The sequence below is a fragment of the Nyctibius grandis genome, chromosome 2, assembly GCF_013368605.1.
Source record: "Nyctibius grandis isolate bNycGra1 chromosome 2, bNycGra1.pri, whole genome shotgun sequence".
NCBI classification, from domain to species: Eukaryota; Metazoa; Chordata; class Aves; order Nyctibiiformes; family Nyctibiidae; genus Nyctibius; species Nyctibius grandis.
Window position 1 is genome coordinate 67,819,156 of NC_090659.1, and position 19,518 is coordinate 67,838,673.

Sequence of the window (19,518 nt, forward strand, 5' to 3'; positions counted from 1 at the left end):
AAGTGCTGGTGCTATTTGTATGCTGCTGGCAGTCCCACAACTTCAGAGAGCTTCTCTCAGTCTGAATTCATTACCATCTGAGGAATTCCATGCTCAGGTTGTGCGTCCTTTGTACTTCTGAGGGAAGAGAAACAGCTGGGAAAGAGCAAATACAGTTACCCTCTTCTACACATAATTTACCACACTGAATGATGATGTTCCCTTTATTTCAGGGGTGCTCCTATATACTCTGAATAAGCCATCAGGTCTTGGTATCATATTTAAATTATAGGCAGTGATTCTATTATTTCTGGGAAACAAGGGGAAAATATGGGATCATGGAGGCTACTGCTTATTAAAGAATTTAAAAAATAATTTTAATTATGTGTCATCAAGTTGAGTTCACTTTTCATTTGTGCAAGTACATATTTTTATCCTGAACTGGTATAATTGTTTTATGATGCTAAGTCTGTTTTTCTAATAGCACTGAAAATTCCTTTGCATAGGCTACCTATGCAGTGTGGATACTGGTGAGCCTGAAGCACGCTAAAGGTTTTTTTCATAAACAGCATTAGATTTACATCCACAAATCTGGTTGTTCTCAACTTCTGAGCAACTGAATTTGCAGTTGTATCACACAACAGAGTACTCATTTTCCCTTGCTTTTGGGAAACAAGCTAAAGCAGGAAAAAAATTTCTAAACTACAAATTCTGTTTTTTCACATATAATCAAGATGGGGCTCCACAACCCTTAGAGCCATCCACCAAACCCTGCCACTTCAACTAAGGGAACAGACATTGGTGTATAATAATAGCTACTATAGTCTGTAAAGACAAGAGACTTAAAGAAAATATTACTTCTCCAAACTGTGGAGGCACTAAAGTTTCTCTAAGAAATTGGTAGAAAAGATGAAAAGCATTAGGTTGAGATAATTTTCCCTATTCTCATTCTGATGGGTGGCAAAGATGGTTTCACTAGAGGTGTCATGATACCTTTCATTCAGGAAGCAAGCAAGAAAGGATGATTTTAGCCTGAACAATTAAACTTTTGCTGAGTTGACACTAACTGAAAATAAGGCTTTATATACAGGTTTTGATTTTTAGGCTGCCTTAACTATGAATGCTATCAGTTTTCATACGAGCACAAGACGCACATTATGAAATTTTAGTGTTTGCATTTAAGTACCCAATCTATGTTCGTCAAACCAAAATTCATGGATCTCTACCAGAAACTCTGAATTTGGAGTAATGACACCCCAGGACTGCAGAAACCTTCTGCAGTGCCTCTCCATGAAGGGAATAATATAACTTATTTTTTCTCCCAGAGTCCTTATGAGAGGCTAATATATAATAAATATCACAGCATACTTTCATATAATGATTAAGGAGGAGGGGGGCAGAGGGAAGAAATACAAGTGCCAGGTAACCAAGGTTGCTAAAATCCTTGTTTTTAGTCCTTGCTTACCATGAACAAGCAGGAGTAAGACTTTTGCCTACTGGGAGTTACAACAGATTGCCAGTCTTTGGTCTGGAGTGTGTAAGGGTAAATAGAAGTGACAGATGCTGTACACTTCAGAGAAAGAAGGGGCAAAAATCCCAATCTGTTTTGGGTGTTATCTCAGTACACTTCAGAGGTTCTCCATTTTCATGAACCTAATATGTAGTTGCCTACATAGCTATAGCTGTGTTTATTTACAGTAGCTGTACACATAGGAATAAAAAAAATTGTAAAGGATTACTTTTACAATTATAGACTGATTTTTCCATGAACCAAAGTGAGTCTCAAAGAGCACAGTTATAATACGCCATTAAAAATGACAAATCTAGGTGGTCTCCTGAAGCATTAAAAGCAAAATGTTTATCCTTGTGCTTGCACACAGAACAGAGAGTCCTGAGGGCTTTTGTAAGCAGCAAATAAAACTGATTGCACATTTTCATCACTCTAAAGCTTTCATTAGGAGTAAGTAGTTAAGGTTTTGATGGGGAGTTTTACTTAAAATGATCGAGTTGCTATAAGTGAGACTACATGGTATGCTCTACCTCAAGAGGTCTCCTAGGGTAAGAGTGTGAGTCTCACTGATGGGAAGAAAAAAGAGGGATTCTTAAAGCACAATAATGAGGAAGTTTATTAGTAGTGCAGAGCTGCTGTAATGACAATAAGTGAAATAACTTCAAGACTGGAAGGAAAAGCTTCTGCTGAAACCTTGCAGATATGATTTTCTCCTATGGCTGAAGTCCAGCAGGGTGGTGGTAGTAAGAGGTGACTGGCTTTCTGAGCCTGGATGCCAGTTTTGCTGGCCTTGAATACTACTGTGTGAACACACCACATGCTGATCTGCCTTGCTATACTGCAGAGCTTGTCAAATATTGAATACACTGCTAGCAAAGCCACTTGTTCTCCAGCCTGAGCAGAAGGATGGCTGTGGACATGCATTAGTGCAGGAGCCCCTTGGCTCCTTTTCACAGACAGGGATGTGATCCCAAGCCATCAGAATCACAGTCATTTGCACATCTCCATTACTGCACAACTTCTGAAGTGTTTTCCACAATCTCCCACCTGTTAAAACATGGGAGTAAGGTCAAGGTGTGTCTGATTTGCCATTGAATAATTAGGAAAAGAAAATTACTTGTAATTTCTGTTGCTATAAATAGCCATGCAGTGGCGAACCTCCATGGATTGCAGCAAAGCAATCCATGGACTACATTAGTACACAGGCACTATACTAGCGTACACTTTGTCACTAAATACAGCAACAAAGCATTTATGATTTACTGTAGATATCCACAGAAAAAGCCCAGGTAGAGTCATTGCTGTGATTAAAGCAACTACCTGGATTTTTACTCTTCTCTTGTTCTGAATTATTAAAATAAGGACTATCATATTTGGCTCACAATCTTTCTTGACATTCATATTTGCTATCATATATGTTTTTGTCTCAAGACAGAAGAAAGTTATCCCCACTGCTAATTGTGAAAGAAATCCTGCAAAAAAACAAATGGGTTATGGCCACTTTGCCATCCTGAACCTGTGGATAAGGCAGTAGTCAGAAGGAGATGCGCTTGCTTTCATGGAAATCATCATTTTGCAGGTGTTGATTCTGAAGCTGAATGAAGGCACCAAGGGAAAGTGTGGTGCCCACTAAGGGGAGCTCATTCCTTGACTGACATTCCTGCTTGAGAAAAAGAGCAGTTACAGGGAAATAAATGATCAATTGTAGAGAAAGCTAATGTTAGGGAAAGTCAGAGAACTTCAGGATAGAAACAAGGACTGAAATACAGGGTAGCTAGAGAAAGAGGAGTAACTGTATTGCTAAAATTGAATGTAATTCCCTAAGGTAGGTTTGAATCTTTGTAAGTGGGAGTAGCTTTCTCCATCCCTTCTGTGCTTCAGTGACAGAATGAATAGTGGGATCCCTGATCCTTATTGCTGTTAATTGGTATAGCTCCATGGAGAGAAGCATAATTTTGACTATATCTGTTGGGCCATGAGACAGAGAAAATCCCCTTTTCCCCATTCCACAGAATTAGTCAGCTCCTCCCCTGAGGCAATATTCTTCCTCAGCAGTACAGTTCCTCCACTCATTCTTTTTATCTTGCATTTGCTAAGTTTGCTTGAGACTGGTGCAAAGGAGATTATGAGGGGTAACTAACGGGCAAAATATCAGAAGTAAGCTTTGTCAAAATACACATTTTCAAAGTCAGTGTGGCTGGTTTACTTTTAAATACCTCTTAAATATTTTATATAGATACCTGGAAGAAACATTTATTTATTACAGTTTTATAATTATAATATAATTATTAAAGACTGCCTTCCTTTCTCAGGCAAAATTCTGAGTTTCAGAGGAATTCTGCTCGAATGAGATGTGCTACATTTGGCTTTTATTGTGCAATAATGAAGGCAACAAAACACAAAAAGCCTATAATGAAATGTTACACAAAAAGGACACAGACCTTAAGGTGACACAAACAGGAAAAATGTAATAAACCATGTGTCATGCTGCTGAAGCTGTTTCACCTCGTACCAATTTTCACAGTCTATAAAATCTTGGAAAGCACCAGATGTTTAGGGGAAGCTGTCCCACTCTCCCTAGCTTTGAAAGTAGATGCAAGATTTATTAGTGCTATATAAATGTGATTTCAGTCCTGACTTTTATATTTATTAACTAGGTGGAACATGTAACACATCCTCTTGTCAGAGAGCCCATTTACTTTCCTCTGCTCCTCCTCACTCGTGGATCTTGGGTGTTGCTGGACAATTATAGTAACTACAGCACAATACCAGAACATGCAGTCCAAACTACAGTATTTGCTTAGTTACTGACAAACACATCTGAGAGTTTTCTCCTAGTACCAACTTTGGTAAAACGACTTTGCAATACACAGATTATGAGCTAAGCAAAGCTATCTTGTTATGTATGAATATGCACTAACATTTGGGATTCCTGCCTACGCAGAGACGGTTAGTGCACAAAATTATCTTTTTTTTTTCCTAGTGCATGGTTCCTAGTATCAGAACAGGGATAAAAACTGCTCATGCATAATTTCCAATCTTTCATAGCTCAGCGGTGCTGTAAAGTGCTGCCTTTCGTTTTAATTCAGTGAGTAGAAGTTTTGTTATGTTTAGTACTAAGGGAATTGCATGTGCTATTAGAAAGCCTCTGACAGCTGTCAGAGACAGAGACAACTTGCCACATTTCAATCTTTCATAAAGGAAGGACTAAGGACCCTCATCTTCAGCGAAGCTGTCAGAGGCCTCAAAAATGGGATAAAACAGAATACCTTTTCCAAACACAGGAAAATCTCTGTCTCTCCTTCTCTATTCCCTTCCCCATCAAGCTGTAGAGAGGAAGTTGTATAGGTAGAAGAAAGAGGAAATATGTCTTGATGTATTTGTATACTGCCTTGTCACCACTGACCTGAAGGGATAATTGCACAGCAGCCTGTTTTCCTTCAAGGAAGCACACAGTGTATTACATAGTATTTAATAAATTAGCACTATGTTTTAACATAATGTACAAGCTTTCATTCAGTTTTTCTTTTCTGAAAGCAGCAACAACCAAAATCTGAGAGACATTGATGAAGACAAGGGTTTTGCATCAAAGACTCTGAAAGACTGAATCTGTAAGCATTTCCACACCTTCCAACGCATACCTCACCCTGCCCAGCACTCTTACTGAATTTAAAGCACCAGAATAGGAAATCTCTTAAAACCTGAAATCTTACCTTCCATCTTTTGATTTGAACAGGTGCTTGCCTTAATAAAAACTCTGTTGCATATTTTAGTTAAATTTTTTTTTCTAAAAGCCTACATTATTTTCTTTGATCAGAATTAGTGACAATTTGGCTCTTGCTTACTCTTTAATGACAAAGGGAAAGTAGCTTATGCAATGTCTTTAGCGGGTCGGCACTGTTTTCTCATCAGTTCCTACTTAGCTTTCTGATGATGAACTGGCTCTTCTTTTCACACTAATAATCCCACATGTATCCCTCCATTCGGTGCTGCTTCCGATTTCAGCTCCTTTAACCAGTACAAGGGACTGAGAAGGCATGTTTTGCAAGCATCATTTGTTTATTATTGTTGTTTGCATTTTTGGCTTATGCAATTTTCATAGCTCACTCAAAGTTGTTTTTCACTTTTCATACTCTGATTCATTTTTTATCCTGTTTTCTTCTCCCTATCCATCTTGTACCACCTCTGTGCTGAGTAAAGTGAAAATCCATGAATGAGTCAGAGTCAAATTTTCAAAGTCACATTGGTCAGCGGAGTTTGAAATTAAGCAAAATGAAATTGCTCATATTTTGTCTTTCCAAAAGTAGAGAATAACATTTCCTTTATTTGGTTTCAATAAAGAGAGCTTTATCCCATGTTTTCCAGCTGCTTCTATTTTCCTGAAATCCAGTCTAGGCTATGATGCTCATTAGTGACTGGTGTAACTAGCTGTTTCTGTTCTTTCTATATTATCATTAGCCTTGTCTAATTCCACATCCTATCTTGTGTGTCATCAAAAACAACTTGAAGCTCTCATTTCTTGTTAAACGTTACTCTTCTGGGAGTTTTTTTTGCTACAGGGTATCTGAATGGCTGTTTAAAGGAGATTTCTTTCTTGTTTTTTCTTAGTTTACTTGAGTGAAGAATTATGTGAATAAAACTGTAATAGTAGTTTTCATTAAATACATATTCTATGCTCCATTCTAACATTTTGATTGCATGTTTGGTACTTTCTATTCAGCACACTGAAAGGGAGACATTAACATATTTTGATCAAGAACAAGGAATTAATAATTTCTCATGTATGTAATTTTTTAAGTTTTTTGCCAATATACTACCAGAATTAAGAACAGCAGCTGTTGTGATTTATGTTGACTGGATGTTATACAATGTTATCTTCTCAGCTTGCAAGAGCCTAGTTTTCTGTTGTAATACACAGCATTTCTGCCATGTTAAGCTTGTTATCAAATCTTCAACCAAAGCTTTCTCAACATTTCACATATCACGTAATAATTTAGCTCAGAAGCTGTAGCACCACACCATTCCTTTTGAAATATGAAATACGAAATGTGACTGGCTCAGGGGTGGGAAGAGTCACTTCTTACTGCAAGCCAGGAAGCTCAATTAGAAAGTGAGGTGCATTTACCAGAATTTCTTTCCACTAATATTTAAACTCTTCTTACCTATGAACAGATTCCACTCAGTATCCAAATCAGCCTGATTTGCTAGGCAGCCCTTCATTACATTGAGGCAATAGTTGTTGCAAGGTTTCACAGTGGGAAGTCCTCTGCAGTAAGGGCAGTACAACATCTTCATTAACGCTCGGATGCACCCTGGGGTGGGACTGACCTGCAGAGTTTGAGGGGGGGAAAGAAAAAGAAAAAGGAGGACATCAATCTCCTGTTCTGTGAATTTCAGGATTGCTGAGATTATGCCTCCCAAGCAATAAGTGCAGAAGGGGCAATTTGTGAAAAGAGCTCAACCCTTAATAACACTCCTATGAGACTAATTGATTCCTGACAATTATCTTTGTTTAGCACAGCCAGCAGCGATTTTCAGGAATGCAAAAATCAACACAGTCCCTACTGATGGCAGTGCTTGCCTCCCTAGCCCTCCCACACAAAGTCTACTGGAAAGCGAAGGAAAATCATCCAGGGGATCAGCTGGACAGTAACGGACTGCTCCTAACATTGAGGATCCTGAGGAGATCCCACACTCTTCCTACTCAAGCTAGAGCTGTCAGTCACACCGTCACTGGATAAGATTCTCCTCTTTAAAAAAGTACAGTAAATCCAGGATAATCTTGATGATTTCTATAAAATTATTCAGAACTGCACCACGACAAAGGGATATCATTCTGTTTTCAGATGAAAACACCCTTCTGTCTTCTCAGACAGCTTCATAAAGAGATCAGGCAGGGGTTTTTTTTGTATGCTTTCAACATCTCGAGTGACAAAAAGTATTACGGAAAACAGTCTAATGCATTTCAATTTACATATCAGCATGGAACAACATGGCTGCACAGGGTGAACTTAAAACAGCCACCAGGGTCAATGGAAAGACACCCAATGAGTTTAGGATTTCCAGTCAAAGTCATTAACACTAGGCATGGCTGACAGATGGAAGTAGGGTGTAGATACAAAGTTTTAGGGATATGTGTTACAGTTTACACTAGAAGGGTATGGGTTTCCCAGAGCATGGATGTTAGGGAAAGGTTTTTGCATAAGGCTTCCCCATTATTTCTAATGATACCTCACCTCATCTTTTTTAGTCATTAAAATTCCGGGCATCTATTCAGCAATGTGCCTGCCATGTTCAGTGGAGAGAAATAGGTCCTTTTTGGGTTGTTTCTTTATCCTACCTCTTGAAGGGTAGGATAAATCATCTTCTGGAGGACGTCCACTGAATCCTCCATATCTACATTTAAACCACAGAAATCTGTCATATTTGACAACCATGTGAAGTTCCTTGGGTAAATATTATTTCCCTCACCCTCTCATTTCCATATTTAATTGTTTCACCTCAGACTTTTAAAATCGTATGTACTACTACAATGTATGTTTTCAGGCCAGAAATTCTATCTTGGATTAAAAGTGCGCATTAGGTACTACTTGCAATAGCATCTTTAATGGTGCAGTGGAGCATAAGTTTCTTGTACTGGAGTGACAATCTAGATCAATGACAAAGGGCTACAGGTTCCTTAGTGATTTCAAAACTCCTGGACAGGAGAGTGCAAAGCAATGGCACTCCTTTCACTCATTCTGTTGGTTTATGAATAAATACAACACTTCCAATATGAATTTGAAGGGATTAAACTGTTTTTCTACACTCATGGTAACTTGTGCTGAAAGCATGAATCTGACTTTGCACTGTAACAGCATGTGCTAAACTGACTGATGTGGTTTGTATTATCAGGATTATACTAAAATGGCACTTCTTTTCCTCTGGATTTCTTTCTCCCTTTCTGATATTAAATCACTGATTTTTAGAGAACTATGCAGAACATACTCTCTACACTGGACAGTTTTACATGAAAATGGCTCTGTTAAGAGTGATAGCAGATGCTTCTGAGTATGCTCAGAAGTGATTTTTGCCTTGGTTTCCTAGGGAAATGCACTTTACTAGCACAACACTCTGATGGTGTGTATGAAGGTATATTTATCCATCCTTTTCCAATAGCTTTTGAACCGTCAGCCAATTTCAATCAAATTTGACTGAGGACTTCATGTCTCAGTACATTAAGATCCTACACATTTGTTGAAAATAGCTGGGAGAAGAATAGGAGAGAGGATCTATTACTGCCTTTATTGAGGTTGAAGCATGAGGAGTAATACAGTTTTTAAGATAAGAGGCCAAGCTGTGATTCCAAGCAGAAAGAAGATGGAGAAAGTTTCTACGGAAGCCTCTGACATATCTATATTGGCCTCTGACGAAGACTAACACAAGCAGCTCCTTGCTGATCAAGCTGGATGTTGCAGACCTCTGTTTCAGAAGATGCTATACTGGTGAACTAAAATACAAGCACAGATCAGTTGCTGTCTCTGAGGCCCAGTGGCAGGGACTGGCTTACATTCACATTGTTTACTGCGAGCACCTTCTGCTCCAAGCTGGCTACCTCCCATACCACTACATAGTATTTGGCACTACACCTCCTCTGGGTCCCAGTTGGTGCCAGAGTGACTAAAATACATAATAGTTATTTTGTGTGGTTATTTTTCAGCTCAAAATGTTTGGAATAATAGGAGGCAGTACTGCAGTCAATGGGAGTAAAAGGAAGCTAAATATTATGTTGCATGTTTTGAAGGGAGACAGGAGGTTACGTTTGATAGTGCTTAGACTACACTTGTGTTGGTGTTGGAAAGAAGGGAGGGGACCTCCATGCAGCTTTCTGGAGGCAGTCTCTGGCCTCCAAATAGTGCACAGGCACTGCATGAAGAGAGCCAGATGGAGAGGTCCAAAACACATCCAGGAGGAGGGCTAACAATTAAGCTGTGACGTGAGCACATGATGAGTCCCATTCTCAAGCTTGCTTCATACTCCCCTGTCACTTAGCAGTACTGATGTACCTTTAGGTCACTGACCCTTCCCACTTGTGGCACAAGGAAACATTAAAGTAACTCAGCTACTTTGGAAGTCTGAAGGCTAAAAGTTAAGTGCCTTTGTGAATCCAGCTTTCAGTGAGCAGCCAAATTTCATTTCTCAGCTTCAGCTGTTTTTTCTGGGTCTTTATTTTCAGAGAATAGAGTCAGGTCTTTTTCCTCCCTCAACAACAGCTGAAGTATCTTTCATACAAAAAATAATCAAATTTTGCTCTAACATTCTGAAATCTTGATAAAAAAAAAAAACATAAAAAATATTCAGCTTAGAGTGCGAGTATTTCAGAAACCTATGAACACATGAAATCCGGAGATTATCACAGAAAGTTGATTTTCAAACACCTGTAATTGGCTTGCTATTTCTTGCTGCTGGCAAATTCTATTAAATGTATTTTCAAAGCCCGTTTCTCATTCTCATCTTAAAAAAAAATTCAGTGTCTCTCACACCTAATAAAACTTTTCTGCAGACTAGTCAAAAGGCAGATATTTATTTCATTCAGAAGTATTCAAAACCTGAATTTGCTGAGGACAGCTGTTCCTCAGCTCAGGAGTTTCAACGTTTTTTCTGTAACTAACATTTGTGGATGGATACGGCTTGTTTTTTTTTCTTATTTGTATTTTAAAATACATTGCAATTGGCTCTATGCTAATTGCAACAGAGAAATTTCTATAGACTTCAAAGTTTAGAAATAACTAGTCCTTATGTAAATCATATATTATCAATCAATGAGATCACACTTTATGACAAACTGCTATGGAAGAGTCATTAATTACATCATTGTCCTGGTTTGGCCTAAACCAGGCCGATTTTCCTTTCAGTGATTTTTACTTTCGGCTGTCTCCTCTAACTAACTGCATGTTTTTGCAGACAGTGTCTGCTTCCAGGACTGATAACGCTCGAAGTTTGTAGTTATCACTGAGGCACCGGTAGGGATGTTGTGCAGAAGGGCTCTTGCTGTACTTATTCTTGAGAGAAACCAAGGTCACTGCTGAATTCCTCATTGCTTACGAGTGAAGAGCCGAAGGGGGGTCGCAGCTGCAGTGGGGAGCAGACAGGGCAGGTGACCCAAAATTGACCAACGAGGGTATTCCATCCCATACACGTCATTCTCGGTATAAAGTGGGGGGATCACGAGGGTCTCGCTCTCTTTCTGCTATGGCCGGTGTCCAGGGAGGACTCCGTCTGTTTTCCTGCTGCCCCCGATCCCGATCCGTGCGTTCCTGAATCCAGCTCTCGACCGTCGCTAGGCCCAGGCTGGGCCTTCCCGGAGCCTGCCCTGCAGTGCCGGTGGTGACGTGGCTGACTTCAGGGGAGCTCAATCTTGGTTTTGTATATATATTTGTATATATTTGATTATTTCTATTATTATTATTATACTTTTTTTTTCATTATTATAGTTTATTAAAACTGTTTTAATTTTCCAACCCAGAAGTCTCTCTCCCTTTTCCCTTTCCCTTTCCCTCTGGGGGGAGGGGGGGGGGGATAACAGAGGGCATCTGCCGCAGGTTTAATTGCCAGCCCAGCTTTAAACCGTGACAGATTTATTGGCGCCCAACGTGGGGCTCGAGAGAAGCTCCGACAGGTTGCTCTGATAAGTCGAATCCCAGCTCCCGTGGGAGGAGACCCGGAGAGCTCAGCCAAGAGAGTATCAGATTTCTTCCTTTGAGATTTACGAGGGGTTGGAAATTAAAACAGATAGCTAAGATGATAATGTTATTTGTGAGCCTTGTGTTACCTCTTTTCTTTATAAAGCTTGTTTTAGAGTTATGTGTAATGATACCTTACTTGCCGTATGCGCTGTGTGTTAGTGCTTTCATGTGGTTTAACAGGGCGTGCTGGTCGAAATGTGTCTTTTTGGTATGGGTTTTGATACTGATTTATGTCATGATAAACCGGGCAGTTATTATTCCGATCTCTTATCTCTATGATACAATGATGGGCAGCTTTAATCGCGAATCCGTAGCTGCGCACACCGGGCGTCTTTTAACTGATTTTGATAGTATCTGCTCCTTTTTTGCCAAGCTGATTCCTGCAAAATTCGAACAGGGCATGTCATTATTTTCGTGTGTCCTGAATGCATTACTGGTGTGCTATGTGATTAGATGTCAGTGCAGCAACAGCGGGAGGTATCATGCTGCCCCTGTAACCAGGAGAAAACACCGAAAGAAATCAGCTAGTAAAGTGAAGGATGATGACTCAGAGGCTTCTAAGGCAGAGCCAGCACGGGACCCAGGTGAGGGCCCTTCTCAGTCAGAGTCAGGGCCTGACACAGAGGGGGGTTTCCTTGATCGTCTTTTTAAAGAAGGCCCATTACACAAGAAGGACAAGAAAGGTCCTTCTAAAGCAGAACAATCACAGGAGGACTCGGACTCGGAAGTAGAGATAACCTACCACTCCTTATCCCTGAAAGAACTGCGAAATATAAGAAAAGATTTTAGTCGTTATGACGGTGAGCCAATAATTACCTGGTTGCTCCGATGCTGGGATAATGGGGCAGATAGCATAGAATTGGATGGTAGAGAAGCCAGACAGTTGGGATCCCTGTCCAGAGATGGTGGTATTGATAAGATGCTTCCAAGAAGGTCGAACACTATCAGTCTCTGGAGGCGACTCTTGTCAGCTGTAAAGAGCAGGTATCCCTATAAAGATGATGTTATGAGCCACCTAAGCAAATGGACCACTATAGAAAAAGGTATTAACTACCTTAGAGAACTAGCTGTGCAAGAGATCATTTATAAACACCCTCAGGACATTGTAGATCCTGTAAATCCTGATGAAGTGGAATGCAACCGATCCATGTTCCGGAAGGTTGTGAAGAGTGCTCCACCAACACATGCCCCTACATTGTCAATATTAGTCTGGGGAGAAGATGCTATGGCACGACCTAGTGTGGGCGAAATGGCTAACTATATGCGACAGTATGAAGATAGTATTTCTTCCCCACTGCAGGCCCGTGTCTCGGCTGTGGAAAAACTGACTAAGGAAAACAAAGACTCATTGAAACAACTGTCAGACAAACTGTCCAGGATCGAGAATAAACTTGACTCTCTACCTACACAGGCCCGCGTTGCAGCCTTTAGGAGGCAACGCCCTCCTACTGGACCGGCTCAAAGGAAACGGAACACGTCACGAGGTATCCTGTGGTTTACCCTGCGTGATTATGGGGAGGACATGAACAGATGGCATGGACAACCTACCAGTACCCTACAGGCACGAGTACGTGAGTTGCAAGCTAACAGAAATACCAGAGAGAATTTTTCTAGGAGGATGGCTGCTCCAGTTACCAATGAGCAGGACCCCAGTCAGGGTAGATGGGCCTCAAATCCTTTTTTTCCAAGAGTGAATAGAGGAAATGAAGGTCCAATCCCCGTGAGCAGCACGAATCCAATCTTTAATTAGAGGGGCCCTGCCTCTAGCCAGGAGGAGGAGAGGGATAACCGGATTTATTGGACTGTGTGGATTCGATGGCCTGGCACATTAGAACCACAAAAGTATCGAGCCCTGGTAGACACTGGTGCACAGTGCACCCTCATGCCATCGAATCATAAAGGGACAGAATCTGTCAGTATCTCGGGAATAACAGGGGGATCTCAAGAGTTATCTGTATTGGAGGCCGAAGTGAGCCTAACTGAAAATGAATGGAAAAAGCACCCCATTGTGACTGGTCCAGATGCTCCGTGCATCCTTGGCATAGACTACCTTAAGAAAGGGTATTTTAAGGACCCAAAAGGATATAGATGGGCCTTTGGTGTAGCAGCTGTAGAGACTGAGGACATTAAACAGCTGTCTACCTTGCCTGGCCTCTCAGAGGATCCTTCTGTTGTGGGGTTGCTGAAAGTTGAAGAACAACAGGTGCCAATTGCTACTGCCACGGTGCACCGACGACAATATCGCACCAATCGAGACTCCCTGATCCCCATTCATAAACTGATTAGACAATTAGAAAATCAAGGAGTGATTAGCAAGACTCGCTCACCCTTTAATAGTCCTATATGGCCAGTGCAAAAGTCTAATGGAGAATGGAGATTAACTGTGGACTATCGTGGCCTAAATGAAGTTACACCACCTCTGAGTGCTGCCGTGCCAGACATGCTAGAACTTCAATACGAACTGGAGTCAAAGGCAGCCAAGTGGTACGCCACTATAGACATTGCTAATGCATTTTTCTCTATTCCTTTGGCACCAAAGTGCAGGCCACAGTTTGCTTTTACCTGGAGAGGTATCCAGTACACCTGGAATCGACTGCCCCAGGGGTGGAAACACAGTCCTACTATTTGCCACGGACTGATCCAGACTGCACTAGAAGAGGGTGGAGCTCCAGAACATTTGCAATATATTGATGACATCATTGTATGGGGTGATACAGCAGCAGAAGTTTTTGACAAAGGGGAGAAAATAATTCAAATTCTTCTGCAAGCTGGTTTTGCCATAAAAAGAGGCAAGGTCAAGGGGCCTGCCCGGGAGATCCAGTTTTTAGGGATTAAATGGCAAGATGGGCGTCGCCAGATCCCGATAGAGGTGATCAACAAAATAACAGCTATGTCCCCACCAACTAACAAAAAGGAAACACAAGCCTTCTTAGGCGTTGTGGGTTTCTGGAGAATGCATATTCCAGATTACAGCCAGATTGTACGCCCTCTTTATCAGGTGACCAGAAAGAAAAATGATTTTCAGTGGGGCCCTGAACAACAACAGGCTTTTGAACAGATTAAACAAGAAATTGTGCATGCAGTAGCCCTTGGACCAGTCCGTATGGGACAAGATGTTAAAAATGTGCTCTACACCTCAGCTGGGGACAATGGTCCTACCTGGAGCCTCTGGCAGAAAGTGCCAGGGGAGACTCGAGGTCGACCCCTAGGATTTTGGAGTCGAGGATACAAGGGCTCTGAGGCCAATTACACCCCAACTGAAAAAGAGATACTGGCAGCATATGAAGGAGTTAGAGCTGCCTCAGAGGTAATCGGTACTGAAGCACAGCTTTTCCTGGCACCCCGATTACCAGTACTAGGCTGGATGTTCAAGGGTAAGGTTCCTACTACTCATCATGCAACTGATGCTACATGGAGTAAATGGATTGCATTAATTACACAGAGGGCTCGAATAGGAAACCCTAATCGCCCAGGAATCTTAGAAGTGATCATGGACTGGCCAGAAGGCAAAGACTTCGGAATGCCACCAGAAAAGGAGGTGACACGTGCTGAAGAAGCCCCACCATATAATGAACTACCAGAGGATGAGAAGCAGTATGCCCTGTTCACCGATGGATCCTGCCGTCTTGTAGGAAAGCATCGGAAGTGGAAAGCTGCTGTATGGAGTCCCATACGACGAGTCACAGAAGCCACAGAAGGACAAGGTGAATCAAGTCAATTTGCAGAGGTAAAAGCCATCCAGCTGGCTTTAGACATTGCTGAACGAGAAAAGTGGCCAAGGCTGTATCTTTATACTGACTCATGGATGGTGGCAAATGCCTTGTGGGGGTGGTTAAAGCAGTGGAAGCGAAGCAACTGGCAGCATAAAGGTAAACCTATTTGGGCTGTTGAACTGTGGCAAGATATTGCTGCTCGGCTAGAGAAACTAGTCGTGAAGGTACGTCATGTAGATGCTCACGTACCTAAAAGTCGGGCAACTGAGGAACATCGAAACAACCAACAAGCAGATCAGGCTGCTAAAGTGTTCCAAATAGATTTGGACTGGGAACATAAAGGTGAACTATTTTTAGCTCGGTGGGCTCATGACACTTCAGGTCATCAAGGGAGAGATGCAACATACAGATGGGCTCGTGACCGAGGGGTGGACTTAACTATGGACTCTATTGCACAGGTTATCCATGATTGTGAAACATGCGCCGCAATTAAGCAAGCCAAACGGTTAAAACCTTTGTGGTATGGGGGGCGGTGGTTGAAATATAAATATGGGGAGGCCTGGCAAATTGACTACATCACACTCCCTCAGACCCGCCAGGGTAAACGTTATGTACTTACCATGGTGGAGGCGACCACCGGATGGCTGGAAACATACTCTGTGCCCCATGCCACTGCCCGGAACACTATCCTGGGCCTCGAAAAGCAAATCTTGTGGCGACACGGCACACCAGAGAGAATTGAGTCGGATAACGGTACTCATTTCAAAAACAGTCTCATAGACAACTGGGCCAAAGAGCATGGCATCGAATGGGTATATCACATCCCCTATCATGCACCAGCCTCTGGGAAAGTTGAACGGTATAATGGGCTGTTAAAAACTACCCTAAAAGCAATGGGGGGTGGAACCTTTAAAAACTGGGATAAGCATTTGGCACAAGCTACCTGGCTAGTTAACACCAGAGGATCTATCAACCGAGCTGGCCCTGCTCAGTCAGACCTTTTACATACAATAGAAGGGGATAAAGTCCCTGTGGTGCATGAAAGGAATCTGTTGGGAAAAACTGTCTGGGTTCTTCCTGCTACGGGCAAAGGTAAACCCATTCATGGGATTGCTTTTGCTCAAGGACCTGGATGTACTTGGTGGGTGATGCTGCAGGATGGTGGAGTCCGATGTGTCCCTGAAGGTGATCTGATCTTGGGTGAGAATACTTAATTCTGAACTGCATGATGTTAATTGCTGCATAATACTAACAGTGTTCATAAGTGTCTTTCAGGTTGAAGCAGTGGTGATGAGACCGGAGCTAGCTGCAAGTGGCGTCCAGTAACCTCCTCGAGACTGACATCTTTAACCTGCAACCCGTGGGCACGAACTGTGACAAAGCTCATATCATCTCTCCTACCCTGGGAGACTCCTAGCCAGATGGAAACCCACAATCCTGAACTAAATGAACTTGATGAACTTTTTTTTTTTGTATAGAGATGAATCATAAACTAATGTTATCTGTATATATTTTAAAATGAAAAGTTAGTGGTGATCTGAGTATGACGTGAATGGTATGGAATAAGGGGTGGAATGTCCTGGTTTGGCCTAAACCAGGCCGATTTTCCTTTCAGTGATTTTTACTTTCGGCTAAGTCTCCTCTAACTAACTGCATGTTTTTGCAGACAGTGTCTGCTTCCAGGACTGATAACGCTCGAAGTTTGTAGTTATCACTGAGGCACCGGTAGGGATGTTGTGCAGAAGGGCTCTTGCTGTACTTATTCTTGAGAGAAACCAAGGTCACTGCTGAATTCCTCATTGCTTACGAGTGAAGAGCCGAAGGGGGGTCGCAGCTGCAGTGGGGAGCAGACAGGGCAGGTGACCCAAAATTGACCAACGAGGGTATTCCATCCCATACACGTCATTCTCGGTATAAAGTGGGGGGATCACGAGGGTCTCGCTCTCTTTCTGCTATGGCCGGTGTCCAGGGAGGACTCCGTCTGTTTTCCTGCTGCCCCCGATCCCGATCCGTGCGTTCCTGAATCCAGCTCTCGACCGTCGCTAGGCCCAGGCTGGGCCTTCCCGGAGCCTGCCCTGCAGTGCCGGTGGTGACGTGGCTGACTTCAGGGGAGCTCAATCTTGGTTTTGTATATATATTTGTATATATTTGATTATTTCTATTATTATTATTATACTTTTTTTTTCATTATTATAGTTTATTAAAACTGTTTTAATTTTCCAACCCAGAAGTCTCTCTCCCTTTTCCCTTTCCCTTTCCCTCTGGGGGGAGGGGGGGGGGATAACAGAGGGCATCTGCCGCAGGTTTAATCGCCAGCCCAGCTTTAAACCGTGACAATCATGCTGTCTCCCTGACTGACTAGGACATCTTCATTTTAATATAAGCATACGTGGAATGCAGCACATCAGAAAAGTGCCTTGCTGAGCTTTGACTGAGCCTCGTAGCTGTAGGACATGTTACATTACTGCATTTTGTAACATTTTCTGACAGCTTCAGCTTTATCTAAATGTATGCTTTTGCATACATGCAAAAAAAATAAAAAGCAAGGTTCTTAAGGGCTTCATTACTGAACACTTGTTTTCCCCCTTCAGATATTCTAGGAGGAATATTAGTTCATCTAGAAGACAGTTTTTGCAATGGTGAACTTGCAAATATAAATAATTGAGGAGAAAACTTCGGGTAAAAGCCATGAAATGGTACTCTCTTCTAACACTGCATTTGCAAAGACTGCTTTGTTATGTATTTGACCTGTTTTTATAATCAAAAGCCTTGTCTTTGTCAGGTACACAAACATAAATCTTTTTTCTGATACAAAAAAAAATCAGATAAACCGATTAACCAACTGGTCACCTTTAGAAGGATCAAACACACTGATGTGCAGTTTCTCTGCTTGTATTTATAGGAGATTTCTTACCGAAATAGCTGGTATATGTTGTCTGGTAATAAAGGAGGGATGTTCTTCCAAAGAATACTGAATGTACCTAAACCCACAGCATAAAGCCATACGTAGGTCCAGATCCTGTCATTTCTCAGCATATAATAAATTCTATCAAATATGAGCAAAATGAATCAAAACTGAGTTCCATCCTAGAGACCACAACAGAGGGGACAACTCCTTCCTACATTTCCTATGCACCCAAAGGATCCCACTTGGAATCACATGGAGTCACTCCTTAGCATGAAGACCTTGGGGGGAAACTGCTGGGAGGAATCACTTAATTTCAGGCCAACTGGCCCAGGAAGTAGATACTCTTTTAAAATGCCTCTACATTAGAACTATCCACAGTCTGGGAAGCAGAAGAGGATTGCATTTTATTTCTCCCAAGCTTTATGAATGCATTAACAATCAGTCTGCTGGATAAAAGTGGAAACTTCTACTTCCTTCCTATTTAGTGTTCAAGACAAGGTATTAAATGCTTTGTTTTATACAAGAGGGTGAGGTATATTCCTGCAATCCCATGTAAATGTTCCATAATTGGAGAGAGTTTTGAAACGAATCCCTGTCCTTAGCACTTGTGTGTTGGTTAAATCATCCAGCTCCCTACTCAGCAAGCTGATGTTGTGTGTCCTGCGCAGGCATGTTGCCCCGTCTGAGAAACTGGGGCACTGACATCCTTAAATCACTTTTTGGATCTCTGTGTAGTCCATCTACAACTTAATAATGGAAAAATGAGCTAAGTTTCCCAAACATAATTTTGTTCATAGCCTAATTATCTCAAGAATTTCAAATAGGACTAGGGCAATAATAATAAAATGCTTACATATGTGGCTGGGTCAGAGTTTGATCTTGAATACATTGACATGTCTCGACCAACTCCAAGAGAAATGCAAACTCCACTAAGAGTAGCAGTGCCCCTGCATTCTTCCACTAAAAAGTTAATATATCTGTGGACAATTCCATAGTCCAATTCTAGAGCTTCCTGTCCAAAACACTCGACAGTATAATTCTAGTATTTCTATCCAAAATTATATTTAAAATCAAATGGGGCATAAGGATTAGAAGTATATGCTTGTGATTTCAGAAGAGAAGGAAAAAGAAAAACCTTTAATTAAGAATTGCTGATATCGCATTCAACCTGCTAGAACTGAGGAAACTTTTCCTAAGCACAAAAACATCGTTTCTGATCTCATGAAATGGGTGTAAACCATTGTAACAGTGATGTAATTGGGATCAGACTGAGATATATCATGAAGTACACTTTATAGGGTACACAGGATTACCATAAACATTTGGATCACCCATCCTAAGAGCTACAGGTCCTTTTTTCTTTCATCTTTAATTAACTTCAGTACAAAGACTAAACTTCAGTCCAATCACTCGCTACTTTTCATCATCTATCTTTGACACTATCTTCTCAACATGTTACAATTACTCCCTATTGAATTTTGTTGTTATTGTTTGTGTTTAATTCTGGGGAAAGCTGGTAAACTTAGCCTGCAACGATGTTTTTCTTCATTTTGCTCTTTCTTTTCTTCAAACAAGATTAGCTCGCTGTTGGATCCAAGTGATTCATTTTTCTCCTTGCCCGTATTTAGGCTATTTTCAAGAGCACTGTGTTACTGCTGATTTCATTTAATAATCTAGATATCA

At 41.4% G+C, this 19,518-nt stretch overlaps 1 protein-coding gene across 1 annotated transcript in view; it reads right to left on the reverse strand.

The window, feature by feature from the left end:
* Positions 1-19,518, reverse strand: part of GPC6 (glypican 6) — an 857,177-nt gene that overhangs the window by 226,690 nt on the left and 610,969 nt on the right. Inside the window, exon 4 of the mRNA XM_068425473.1 lies at positions 6,652-6,817. Coding sequence (XP_068281574.1) covers positions 6,652-6,817 — 166 coding nt within the window. The remainder of the gene's footprint in view (positions 1-6,651; positions 6,818-19,518) is intronic.